The 13,451-nt window shown below is 43.7% G+C and overlaps 1 protein-coding gene across 1 annotated transcript in view; it reads right to left on the bottom strand.

Moving 5' to 3' along the window:
- Positions 1 to 13,451, bottom strand: part of CASQ2 (calsequestrin 2) — a 73,413-nt gene that overhangs the window by 20,844 nt on the left and 39,118 nt on the right. Inside the window, exons 6-8 of the mRNA XM_003805628.5 lie at positions 10,627 to 10,757; positions 9,152 to 9,197; positions 1,515 to 1,569 (exon numbers count right to left, since the gene is read on the bottom strand). Coding sequence (XP_003805676.2) covers positions 1,515 to 1,569; positions 9,152 to 9,197; positions 10,627 to 10,757 — 232 coding nt within the window. The remainder of the gene's footprint in view (positions 1 to 1,514; positions 1,570 to 9,151; positions 9,198 to 10,626; positions 10,758 to 13,451) is intronic.

A 13,451-nucleotide genomic window follows, 5' to 3' on the forward strand; every position in this document is an offset into this window, starting at 1 on the left:
ATCCATTTACAGGGTCATCTTGCACTTTCAAAATAAGCTGCTCATTTTCCCCAGTTCTCATTATTTAGGGGAATGTTTCCTACTTCATTTCCTAAGCACAGACAATATTTTATGGATCAAAGTATACATTTATCCTATTTTCAGGTAGAATTGTGGTTGATATAGGCTAGATGGCAAAATAGGTAAATAAACTTTTAATGTGAACAGAAGTTCACATGTGCACACACACACAAGCACACACACCCTGTAAAGCTGGTATGTTTTAATATCTCCCCCAGTGCCCAGTGTACCTTTCTATGTTTGGGCAGCAAAGCAGAATGTTTGAGGTTCTTGAAAGCATCTCCAAAAACACTTTATAAAATCAACTGGAGAAAAAAATAAAATCCCGCTAGGCTTCCCACACCATCGGCAGCAATCGTGAAGCTGGCTTGCCCTCTGGCCCACTTCTCTTCACTGTGTACTACCCCAGGATAATGTAGCCCTTGTCACAAGACTTGTTGTCCCTTCTCTGTTCTATAGATAAAATTTAAGACATGGTGAGATTAAAGGTGTTATGGTTTGGATCTGTGTCCCCTACCCAAATCTCCTGTTGAAATGTAATCCCCAATGCTGGAGGTGGGGCCTGGGGGAAGATGATTGGATCGTGGGGGTGGTTTCTTATGATTTAACACCATTCCCCACTTGGTATGAGTTCTCACAAGATCTGGTTATATAAAAGTGTGTGGCACCTCCCCACGACCTTGGTCCTGCTCCTGCCATGTGAGATGTCTGCTCCCGCTTTGCCTTCTGCCATGAGTAAAAGCTCCCTGAAGCCTCCCCAGAAGCAGATACTGCCCTGTTTCCTGTACAACCTGAAGAACTGTGAGCCAATAGAAGCTCTTTTCTTTATAAATTACCCTGTCTCTGGTATTTCTTTATAGCAATGTGAGAATGGACTAATACAATAAGATTTCCATTTGAGTTTCACTTTTAGGTTCTGCATACCAATAAAACTACTGACATCAGCTGGTCTAAAAGGCGGAGCAAGGAGCTGACTTATGGAAGAATGCAGTTTCCACATCCTCACGATTTCATCCCCTTACCCAGATCCATCAATGACCCCAATTTTCCAGGCCCTCACCTTCCATGATCCTCTTAAAAACCCTTGCCCAGAACCCCTTGAAGAATTGGATTTGTGGCCTGAGAATCCCTCCTCTTACCCATTTGGCAGCCTTGCAATTATTAAACTCTTTCTCTGCTGCAAATCCCACTGACTCAGTGTGTTGGTCCATTGCTGTGCAGCGCTGTAGGAACCTGGTAGTCTATAACATTCTGATTTGTTCACACCTTTTCTTCTCTTAGCCATGTGCACAATTGAAAACGAACTCATACTTAATGGGCGACCACCAGGGGGTGCCCAATATCTTGCAGTTGCATTGTGGATGGGATGTGAGAGAAGACAAAGGTGAGGGCAGACAAAGGTGAGAAATCAGTTCTTGCTAAAGCTGTAAAAGAGCAGATTGAAGGTTTCCTACCTGGATCACTCTTCTCTGCAAAGGCCACAATGTGGATCCCATTCAAATCATCTTCCTGTATGAGAAAAGTATCAAAAGTTACACTTCCAGCTGGAGGGATACAAAGGACTGAGCCGGGGACAGGGACTCAGAAGCTGGAATGGAAATAGGAGAGGTAGGGAGAGGTGTGGAAGCGGGGATGAACACAGAAGCACAGAGGAGTACAGTGGGGCTCACATTAAGGAAGGAATGCTGAGGAGCAACTGCCAGGAATGCATAGGGTTTGGATCAGGGACTCAGATAAATGAGTTTGCAAGACAGGAAAATACCAACCACACGCAAGACATTAGCACTAAATGAGCCTCACTCCTGTGGTCTGGTGGTTCCAGGAGTGCAGCAGTAAAAGGCAAAATGAGAAAGAACATGAGTCTGGTTTATCAGGAGATCTGAGAGCAACAATGGCTCTGGAGGCAGCTCAGTAAAAGCAGCTGTCAGTCTCTGTTTCAAGAATTTACCACTGGCAGATAGAGTCAGTGATACACCAGATTATGGAGGCTTCTGAATGCTGTGGACAGATCCTGAAACTATATCCAAATGGATGGCAGACAGGAATCATTGAGGTCAATTAGGATGTGGGCTGGTGTTGTTCACACAAGAATCACAGACAAGGGTTGTGCTTCCCTGTTAGGACCCTGCCTACAGAACCCATGTAGTGTGTAGGGGACACTGCTAGAAGTGGCCTCTAGGTGACTTCCTTGAAGTCCTTGCCCAGTCAGTATAGGCCTCCAGTGCATTTCTGAGGCTGCAGGAATTGTCTGGAATTTGAGTGTAAGGAAGGTTGAGGGTGTGTGACTGAGAAAAGTGGTGTATGGCTGTGGGGGCAGGGGCAGGAAGAAGAACCTAGAGAGAGTATTTTAAGTCTATGGGGCAAACGAGGGGCATTTCATGTCTCTACACCCTGGGCAGCAAGGACCCTATGCCTTGTGTCTCCTTTGCAATGATTATTCCTGGAGAAAGAGGAGCTAGAGCTTGGAAGGGGCTCTGCTATCACAAATGTGATTCTCAGGAGACTTGGGGAGGAATATGTGTGAGAAAGAGGCACCTGGGGACAAGGCCGAGTGCATAGTGATGATGAGACATGGGGAGAGGTATGCTTTGGGCACCCTGAACGTCATATCAGAATCATCCTATGGAAAAACCTCCAGGCGTCTCAACCTTCCCATGATCTCTGTTTCCATTTCAATTGATTTTAATGCTGGCGCAATCCTATCTAAATGCTAATTTTTTTCCTTTGAGTTTGGAATGGACAAAGCCTCCACAAATTCTAAGAAAGATTAAATGGAAAATATTATTATTAAAAACAAGAGAGTGGGCACTGCCTTGGTCAGATTCTCTGGGGAATTTAATTTTACAGATACACATGTGTGTGCCTGTGTGTGCCGGCTTATTACGCAAATCCGACAGCAACCAGAAGGGGAGTCTGAGGTTTCACTGTTTTACATTTGCTATTATCGCCAGACAGAATATCCCGATCAGTTCTCATTAGGCTAGCCTGTGTCTCTGTCTCCTGCCATCAGATGGGAGTGAGCGCTGTTAACTCTGTGAAGCAGGCTTCATTTCTGTGTGCCCTCCTAGAACGCATTTGGAAATTGGCTTTAGAATTAAGAATCCATATTTGTTTTCTAGAAGGCTGCTCATAATACGGCTGTCACTCCCCAGACCCAAGATGGTCCCTGGAGGGAGCACTGTCACCAAGGGAAAGAGCCTGTCACTGTGTGCGTCACAAAGATTCAGCATGCAGACCTGTATTCCACATCCACAAGGAAGCAGGCCAGCACTAGGTGCCAGGCATTTTCAAGTAATAAACTCACAGAGCCAGAACCCATGGGCAAGCTGGCAAGTTGGGGTTACTCAGTGAGAACCCAGCTTGCACAGGGGAGGAAGAGCTGTGCTGACTTCAGGGCTGAGAACCCCCGGGGCTTCTCTGAATCCCACAGCCTTTGCTACCCAGATCTCTCGTTTGGTCTTTAGGTTGTCTTGGAAATTCTGTTTTTAATTGCACGAATCTTCCCTCCTCAACTAGATGGAAAGCTCACTAAAAGAAGGGATTATGCCTTAAGATAACAACAGTTATTAAAGTGGCAACAATATCTGCTATTTGCCACTTTTTCTGTACTTACTTTGTAAGTACATTATCTCAAAATCTCATAAGAAAGTCTTATTCTTATTGAATGCTTGAAGAATCAAAGTGACTTACCTAAGGCCACAGAACTAGTAGTGACAGAAGGGGGATTCAAGCCAGTTCTGTCTGGCCCCAAAGCCCACTGTCTTGGTCCATTCGGGCTGCTATAACAACATATCAAAACCTGGGTAGCTTATAAACAACAGAAATTTATTTCTCACTGTTATGGAGGCTGGGAAGTCAAGGCGCCAGCAGATTTGGTGTCTCACGAGGCCTGCTTTCTGGCTCAGAAACAGTGCCTTCCTGTTGTGTCCTCACGGTGGAAGGGACCAGCTAGCTCTCTGGGGCATCTTTTAGGGCATTAATCCCAACATGAGGGTTCAGCCCTCAAGACCTAATCACTTCCCAACGGCCCCATCTCCTCACACCATTACCTTGGGGGCTATGATTCCAATGTATGAATTTGCATGGGTACACAAACATTCAGACCACAGAACCTGTACTCTTTCTTTCTCACCACCACCAGCAGAACAGGCTCCATGAATTTATTCCCCTGCAGGGTTTGCAGAAGATGTTGTAAACTTGGATCAATGGCTCTTAAGTTGAAAGAGGCTGGAAAGAGACCTGTATATAAAGTAACTGAGTGCAAGATTTCCCAAAGAACCGGAGATTTGGGAATAACGTCAGTGAATCCCTTCCTTTGGATACCCCAGCACTTTGTACTCCCCTCTGTCGCAGCAGTGAGCATGCTGGGCTGGCGTTATATGTCTTGAGACTGTTTCGTCTACTTAATCTGAGCTCTTAAGGACAGGACAGCAATGTTAATTTTTATAACCTCATTGTTTAGCACAGAGGTTCTTTTTAACGCCTATAGACTCAAAAAAGGAGTATGGCAATAAAAACCTTACTCACTGAAGAAAATTAGAAAATATTAGGTATACCAAGAAGAAACTATGCTTATCAATTACCTACCAACAACATATATTACCACTTAATATTTTACTCAGTTTCCTTCCAGTCTCTGTTGAATGTTTGTTCTCATGTTGAATGAAGAGATGCAAAGAAAAATGCGGTTAAAATAAGCAGGCTCCCTATTTAAGGTGCAATGGAGTGACCTAGATTCTTGTCTGGGGGTCTCTGACCCCATCTTGAAAGTATTTTGTTGTTGCAATATAGGGAGGCTTCTTTTAGAAGAAATTGCTGACTCTCCTTCCCTGTGGGCAGTTCCCCAGGACTCCAGCGGGCCACTTGGCTAGATGTAGGGTGAGGTCTCCAGGGGGAATGACAGATCAGCACTGGGTCTCTTTTTGCCCTGCCTCAGCTTGACATTCTTTGAGTATTTAAAATAAATAAATAGCTTTCCAACGTACACACAGCAAATATTACCAGGCACCAGTTTCTTTAGTAATCATATGTGATGTGTTTTCTATGGCCTGCATCTTAAAAACCTGCACAATTAGAGCGAGAGAAAGATCAATAGTTGTTTTAGTCCTAGCTGGCTTTCCCATCTTATTTAAATATTTCTCAATGTCTCGGGAAGTAAATGTCTGGGGAAGTGGATGTTGAAGATAAAGACCTTTCTTTTTCTTTCGAAACAGGGTTTCACTCTGTTGCCCAGGTTGGAGTGCAGTGGCACATCTCAGCTCACTGCAGCCTCTGCCTCCCAGGCTCAAAGGATGCTCCTGCCTCAGCCTCTCAAGTAGCTGGGACTATTGGCACACACCACCACACCCAGCTAATTGTTGTATTTTTTGCAGAGATGGAGTTTCGCTATGTTGCCCAGGCTGCTCTCGAATTCCTTCACTCAAGCAATCTGCCCACCTCAGCCTCCCAAAGTGCTGGGACTATAGACATGAGCCACCTTGCCTGGCCAAAAAGACTTTGAAGTTCATTAACTGGTCACTTTCCACAACCACATCTGTGGTTTAAGTTGCTGTGGCCACGTGGCCCACAGGGATGGCACTCTTTAGAGCAGTGACCTGCTAGGGGGCCCAGGTAGAGGAGGGGGTATGGAAAGTGGCTCCTCAGAGGTCCTTTGGATGGACTGATTTCTGTTTCTCCCTTTCAAGGAAACAAAGATGACACTGGAGAGGCCTGTCCTGCCTTCCCTCTAGTTGGAGACTTGAATGAGGGGCTGACTAGGTCTGGTTAGGGTTCCTGGGTAAGACATGAGGCTGTTCCAGAACGAGGAGGGAAGGAATAAACCATTTCAGTTGCCCTTTTCTCTGCCTGTTAAATTCAATACGCTGCTCTCTTCCCCAAGTTAAGAACAATTCAATATGCAATAATGTGGAAAATATGAGCCATCACCATTATTTTATATTATAGCAAAAGCCTGTATTTTATCTTATTCATTAAATGAAAAGAAAGGAGAGAATGATTTCCAATGAAACCAGACACTGAACTTCCTTTCTGAACATCTGCCTCTAATGTGTCAACAGGGAGTATTTCTGTAGCAGTGTGGGATATGTGAGGACACAGGCTCCCCAACTACAGAACACCATGGTCTTGAGTGATACTGCTATGACAGGAAGGAAAGACCTGGGAGAAGGGGTCCACAGTCTTATATTCCCTCCCTTCCTAGAACCTAGATAATTGAGACTTGCCTCTTAGGAATAAAGACAATAAAAAGAAAAAAACTGAAGATAAAGCCACAGCAGAAGAGAACATCAATAATGACTCTCAATTTAAAGTGGTATTTTGTGCCATGAAAGACGAAGACCAAGACCCTGTTCCAAATTAAAGGTGACTAAAGAAGCATAAGCAGGCCGGGCGTGGTGGTTCATGCCTGTAATCCCAGCACTTTGGGAGGCCGAGGAGGGAGGATCACCTGAGGTCAGCAGGTCAAGACCAGCCTGGCCAACATGGTGAAACCCTGTCTCTACTAAAAACACAAAAATTAGCCAGGTGTGGTGGTATGCACCTGTAATCCCAGCTACTTGGGAGGCTGAGGGAGGAGAATCACATGAACCTGGGAGGCAGAGGCTGCAGTGAGCCAAGATGGTGCCACTGTACTCCAGCCTGGGTGACAGAGGGAGAATCCGTCTCAAAAAATAATAATAATAAAAGAAAAAGAAAGAGAAACATAGGCAAATGCAAGTGTGGAATCCTGGATTGGATTCTGGGCCAGGAAAAAGAGACGTTTTTCTTTTGCAGTAAAGGACATTGATGGGACAACTGGCCAATTTGAATAATGGTAGTAGACGTATTATATCAGTGTTAATTTCCTGATTTTGATAATTCTATCTCTCTATATCTATCTATCTATCTATCTATCTATCTATCTATCTATCTATCTATCATCTATCTATCTATGTATCTATGTAGCTAGAAGGGATGGTAAAATGTTAACATTTGGGAGATCTAGGTGAAGAGATAATGAAGTTCTTTGCACTATTTTGGTACATCTGAAATTATTTTAGGGTAAAAAGTAAAAACAATTTAAAAAAATACTATTTTAAAGCACTATTATATCTTTTTGCTATTACTATTTTAAAACACATTAATAAGACTCTTTTTTTTTTGAGACAGGGTCTCACTCTGTTGCCCAGGCTGGAGTGCAGTGGTGCAATCACAGCTAACTGCAACTTCTGCCTCCCAGATGAAAGTGATTCTCTTATATCAGCCTCCAGAGTAGGTGGGACTACAGGCGCCTGCCACCATACTCGGCTAATTTTTGTATTTTTTGGTAGGAATGGGGTTTCACCATGTTGGCCAGGCTGGTCTCGAACTCCTGACGTCAAGTGATCTGCCCACCTTGGCCTCCCAAAGTGCTGAGATTACAGGCATGAGTCACTATGCCTAGCGATAAGACCCTTTTAATATCTTTGAAAGGTTTAAATGTTAGGAAAGTTTGTTTCTATTGTGCTGAGTTGTTATTAAATAGTCCGCTCCTCTGGACTGGATTATTTACCCTTTGGTATCTTGTGAAATGTTTGCTCTACCTTCAAACATCCAAGTAAGTTACAGACCAGTAAAACAGTGTCAAGTTGCTCCCTGGTTCTGTTCATCCATCACTTCAAAGAATTAAACAGATAAATACTTCCGTGTTAATTCCTTTCTCCTCCTTCCCAGCCCTCACGCCAAATGGCCCCTTGCGGGGACATAGTCACTCTGGGGAGGCATTCTGCAGAGAACACCAGGTTTGGCTCCAGATGGCCTATATTTAAGTTCCAAGAACTAATGGTTTTTAGTTATGTGTCCTTTAGTGATTAATCTGTATGAGCGTCAGTTTCTGACTATGTCAAACGGGGCTAAAATAGTATTTGGTTTTTGTTTGTTTGTTTGGGGAGACAGAGTCTTGCTGTGTTGCCCAGGCTGGAGTGCAGTGGCATTATCATGTCTCACTGAAGTCTCAAGCTGCTGTGCTCAAACAATCCTCCCACCTCAACTTCCCAAGTAGCTGGGACTACAGGTGTGCCCCACTATGCCTGACTAATTAATAATACTTGTTCTACATCACTTTCTAGAGCTATTGGAAGATCCAAATAAAAAGATGCATGAAATGCTTTGAAAAATGCGCCACAGCCTTTGTTATTTATGAACTTCTGTACATAAGGTGTGGGTTGGGGGTTTATCTCCAAGGCCCTCTATCTAACACTGTTTGAGCTGCCTGACATATTATCCATGACACAGACCTAGAAGACAAGTTGGCTCAGCTGCTTGCCAGTGCCTTCAGTTGATATTTTTAAAAAACAGCTACCATATACTGAACTCTTCATATTCATCCTTATAAAAAGTCCCAATTTTAGATGAGGAAATTTAGACAGCTCAGAAAGGCCACAGGACTTGACATAGTACACAAAGCTACTAGGTGGCAGATTCTGGACTTGAACCCGAGTCTCTATTACTTTATAGCCTGAGTTCCTTCCACTGTGTTACTGTGTGGCTCTGATGGTCAATGAACAGAAGCTATAGTCACTGCGGGAAATTAACTAAGAGCAATTTTGCCTAGTGAGTAGTACCAAAGAGGCTTGGATTGATCCATGGAGAACTGTGTTTTAATTGAGCGTGAAGTTGTCCATGTTTTTGTTTTGTTTTGTTTCATTTTTTTGAAACAGTGTCTCACTCTGTTGCCCAGGCTGGAGCGCAGTGCCAGGATCACAGCTCATTGCAGACTTGACCTCCCAGGCTCAAGCAATCCTCCTGCCTCAGCCTCCCAAGTAGCTGGAACTCCAGGCACATGCCACCATGCTCGGTTACTTTTTGCATTTTTTTGTAGAGACAGGGTTTTGCTGTGTTGCCCAGGCTGCTCTCAGACACCTGAACTCAAGTGATCCCCGGCCCCGGCCTCCCAGAGTGCTGGAATTACAGTTCTGAGCCGTCGTACCCAATCTGTCCATGTTTCAAATACTCATCTAGACATCCACCTCAACCAAATAAACTTGGTTTGAGTTTGGAGACTTAATCTAAGAAGCACTCCTCTTTGGGACTATACTCATCTCTACAAGGCAAAGAGAGTTTGCCTCTTTCTTACCCATGTTTCAAACATTTCTTCTGGGCGCAGGCGACGTAGAGTGGGTCTGGAAAAAAAAAAAAAAGAAGGAGCTTCCTTGAGTAGGGATCACTGTGGCAGACACAGCAGCCACAGCATCATGAAATGTAAAATGAGATGATGCTTCCTTTGCAAGGCAGGGAGAGCCCTAAAAACCCACTTATCTTCTAAGGAAACAGACCTGCTCTACTCTGCTGTGTCAGACAGCGAGCTGGGCCAAGGCACTCAGCCTTTTCATAGACCCACTGATCCAAGAATTATAAAGTCTTTTACAAACAATGGGTCAGAGGGCACAGGGTCAGCTCATTCCCAGGGCAAGATGCCATTTCCTTCCTCACAGATAGCCACCACTCCAGAGAGCCCACAGCAGGCCTGGAATGAGAAACCTGAGGGGGAAAACAGGAAATCTCGGATTTTGTAGGTTAAAACTGCCTTTGTTTTATCATCTGGTGTATACATTGAAAGTCCTTTAGGGATATTTAGGGGAGCAGACAGGATCTATATTTTGTTCATAGTTTCATTTCTTTCTGAATATTGGCAAATAGTGCTGGACATATTAATATTTGTTCCTCCAAGTACTGCCTTCCTGAAGGAACTAGGACTGTCCAAGTGAGGGGGATCACAGTACTGCAGGTCCAATGAACACACTCGTGTACATGCCAGGTAGGGTGGAGGGACAAGCCAGTGAGTCCACTACCATGTTCCATATTCCCATATCTTCCCTCCCTCAAGAGCAGGGGTCAAAAAACTACAGCTGGTGGGACAAATCCAGCCAGGGCCTCCTGTTTTCCTAAATAAACTTTTACTGGGACACAGCCACACCCATTTGTTTATACATGATCCATGGCTGCTTTCATGCCACAGCCGCAGTTAAGTAGTTGCTACAGATGCCATCTGGCCCACAGAACCTGAAATATTTACCATTTTGTTCTTTACAGAAAAAGTTTGCTGATCCATGCTGGAGCTACACTAAGTGGTATCAAGCATTTCTCTCCCAGAAGTTCTATGCATAGAGTGTTCATCCTTGGCTAAGTTACTTAACTATTGAGTCCAATTTCTTGATCTGTAAAATTGGGATAATAATAATTACTCCCTAAGGTTGGAGATTAGATAAAATAGTTTCCCTAAAGCACTGGGCATGGTTATTGGTATATGGGAAATTTCACTAAATTGCTATCATTCCTAGTATAGAATTTTATTTATATCTTGCCCTGGCTTTGAGGGGATTTGCTGACTGAGGGATTTATCAAACTCTGCTTGCAGGTGCAGACTTAGATTCAGAAGTAATAACATCCCTGCTAGTCATTACTGATCAACAAAGCCATACTACTGAGTTCTGTACTGCTGGGGTACTAACTAGGTTGTTGCTCTTGGCAGGTCTGAAATGTTAGCACAGAGAGGCTCCTCTCCATTCCCCAGACCCCAGGCCCCCAGCCCCCACATGCCATCTCAGGCACCTTTGGTGTTCCTTCACAAACTCCACCAGCTCCTCTTCTGTGTAAGGTTTGTTGGGGATGGCAATGGGCTCATCCATAAATGGCTCATAGAAGTCAACCTCATTCATCTTCAAAGATAATTTCTTTGCAACCTGTAACCATTAGAAATAAGACAAAGTTTATTTGAATACTAGTCTAGAATAGCAGTGTGTTGTCCATCTAAGATAAGTGTGTATGTTTTCCGGCAAAGACATAAAAACAGATGTACAGTTTTAACTTCAATGTTGAAGTGACAGGAACTTATCACCCAAGGCCTGGCTAGACTAATCTTCTTTTGTGATCAAAGAAGGAAAGATAGGAAGGAAAAAGACTTATCTAGCAAATGAGGGTCGGGCAGGGGCAGGGAGCAGTTGAGATGCGAAGTGGGAAATTTAATTCTACAATCACCATCATTCTACTGCATTTGCCAGGGCTGGATGGGAAGCAAATGCCAATGGAGCATATTTACTATCCTGTGTTGTATGGATTTAATGGAACCAATGTTGACAAAACAGGCAATTGATGGAGATCCTTAAGGCATATAGGTACTCAGAATCAGAACCCAACCCATTAGCCTGTCTTTGATCTGCTCATAGCCCTAATTGCTTTTTAGGTTGAAGTGCTGGCCCTACAGTTAAATCTCTCAGTATCCAACTTGCTTCATGGTTTGTCAGGCTTTGGGAGCTGCCCAGTTTGTCAGCAGTTATGAGGTGACTGACCATCTTGCTTTGTTCTGGGTGGAAGGGCTCCCTGGGATGCAGGACTTTCAGTACTAAAACTTGGACAGACCCCAGTAAGCCAGGATGATTTGCTCATCTTACAACAGATAAAGAGCTCGGAGAGCCAGCCGATAGCCAGGAAGACATTTTCTCTCTGGATTAAAGCAGCCACATGTTCAGTGTGTTGTCAAGGCAGAATGGTTGCTGTTTGCCTGCACAGCTGCTGAACTCAGGACCTCTGTTTGTGAAATGATTTGAGAGGCCTGGAATGTGCAACGCTCTATAGAAAACCAAATGCCACTCTTTTCTAGTTCAGAGCTGTGGTTCAAGAAAGCGCAGGGATGAACAGTGGTTCCCTTTAAGCTGAAGAGGAATTGCCTAAGAGCTGATGCACTGTGGTGGTAACCCGTGGTGCCGTGACCCAGGGCGGCTGCAACTAACTGGGGAAGGGGAGGAGCTGGGTATTGCATAAGTTCTTACACAAGGAGATCCATTCTGAGGAAACACTGATATCCATATGGTTTTTGTCATCAATTGCTATGAATTCCAGGTCACTATATTCTGAAAGGCATTTCATATAGTACTTAAGGGAGAGAAATTCCAGCATCCTACTCAGAGATCAAGAAAACAGGCCATGTTGACAGCTATAGTCAGTCAAGGGAGATTTTATTGTCAGGTTAATTTTAAGAGAGGGAGACGTGGAGTTTTTTCTAACTGTTTTTCCCTCTTCTCAGGGGTAGGGGGGTGATGTAGATGATGAGGTGATGAGGCAGGGAGCCAGAGTGGGCAAGAAAATGACATTGAATTCTGGTTTTCTGAGTTAACTTACTATGTATTCTAGGAACCAGAAGACTGTTTCCATGAAAGGAGAAGTGATCAGAATGAAAACAGTAATAATAACAAACATATGTAGTGCTTATCACGTGCCAGGCACTGCTGCCAGGTGTTTTAGGTTGATTCTTTGTTTAATTCTCACTTTGATTGTATGTGGTAAGAATGATTATCATAGTTATTTTACAAATGATGAACCTGAGGCACAATTTGGGTAAGAAATTTGTCAGGATCATATATCTGGAGGGAGCAGAGCCAGAAGTCAAACCCACCTGGTGGTGGTGATAGTCTCCAGTCTCTGAATGCCAATGTCTGGTTCCACAGTGCTGTCTATGAATGTAAAAATTGGATTGTCGTGTCCTTAATTTAAGTCTTGGAAATGCTAAGTAAAAATTTCCCAGGGATCTCTTCACTGTCTACCTACCACCATCATGGAGTGCCCTCATCTTGTATCTCAGAGAATCCCTCTCTTTCATTCTTTTTTTTTTTTTTTTTTTTTGTGAGACAGAGTTTTGCTCTTGTTGCCCAGGCTGGGGTTCAATGGCACAGTCTCGGCTCACTGCAATCTCCGCTTCCCAGGTTCGAGCGATTCTCCTGCCTCAGCCTCCCGAGTAGCTGGGATTATGGGCACAAGCCACCACACCGAGCTAATTTTTGTATTTTTAGTAGAGATGGGGTTTCGCCATGTTGGCTAGGCTGGTCTTGAACTACTGACCTCAGGTGATCCACCTCCCCCCTCGGCCCCCCGAAGTGCTGGGATTACAGGCGTGAGCCACTGCGCCCAACTACCCCTTTCATTCTTATTATTCCTATCTTGGATGGTAAGGACTGAAGGGATTTGATTGGTTGAAGCTTTTATTCATTCATTTATTCAGTAAGTATTTAGTGGGGCCTACTGAACCCAAGGCATTATTCCAGGAGGAGATCTGGTTCATGGGTATTAGCATTATATAAGAATGAATTATATTATTAAGAACCAAATGGGTCCATAAAAATGAATTCTTTCATGCTTTTATCTGTTAACTAGTTGGAATAGATTTTAACAAAGATAAGAAAACTACAAAGTACAATGCCAATTTTCTGACATGTGCATGTGTATGAATTTTGATACAAATCATTTTTCCTCCAGTTAGCAAGTCATTTTAGTTGTTGCCAATGAAACCAACTCAAGTATTAGGTTGGTGCAAAAGTAATCGCAGTTTTTGCCAAAAGTAATGGTTTTTGCCATTACTAAATTTAGGTCTTCCCAACATCTAT

Source organism: Pan paniscus, chromosome 1 (genome assembly GCF_029289425.2).
Source record: "Pan paniscus chromosome 1, NHGRI_mPanPan1-v2.0_pri, whole genome shotgun sequence".
Taxonomy (NCBI): domain Eukaryota; kingdom Metazoa; phylum Chordata; class Mammalia; order Primates; family Hominidae; genus Pan; species Pan paniscus.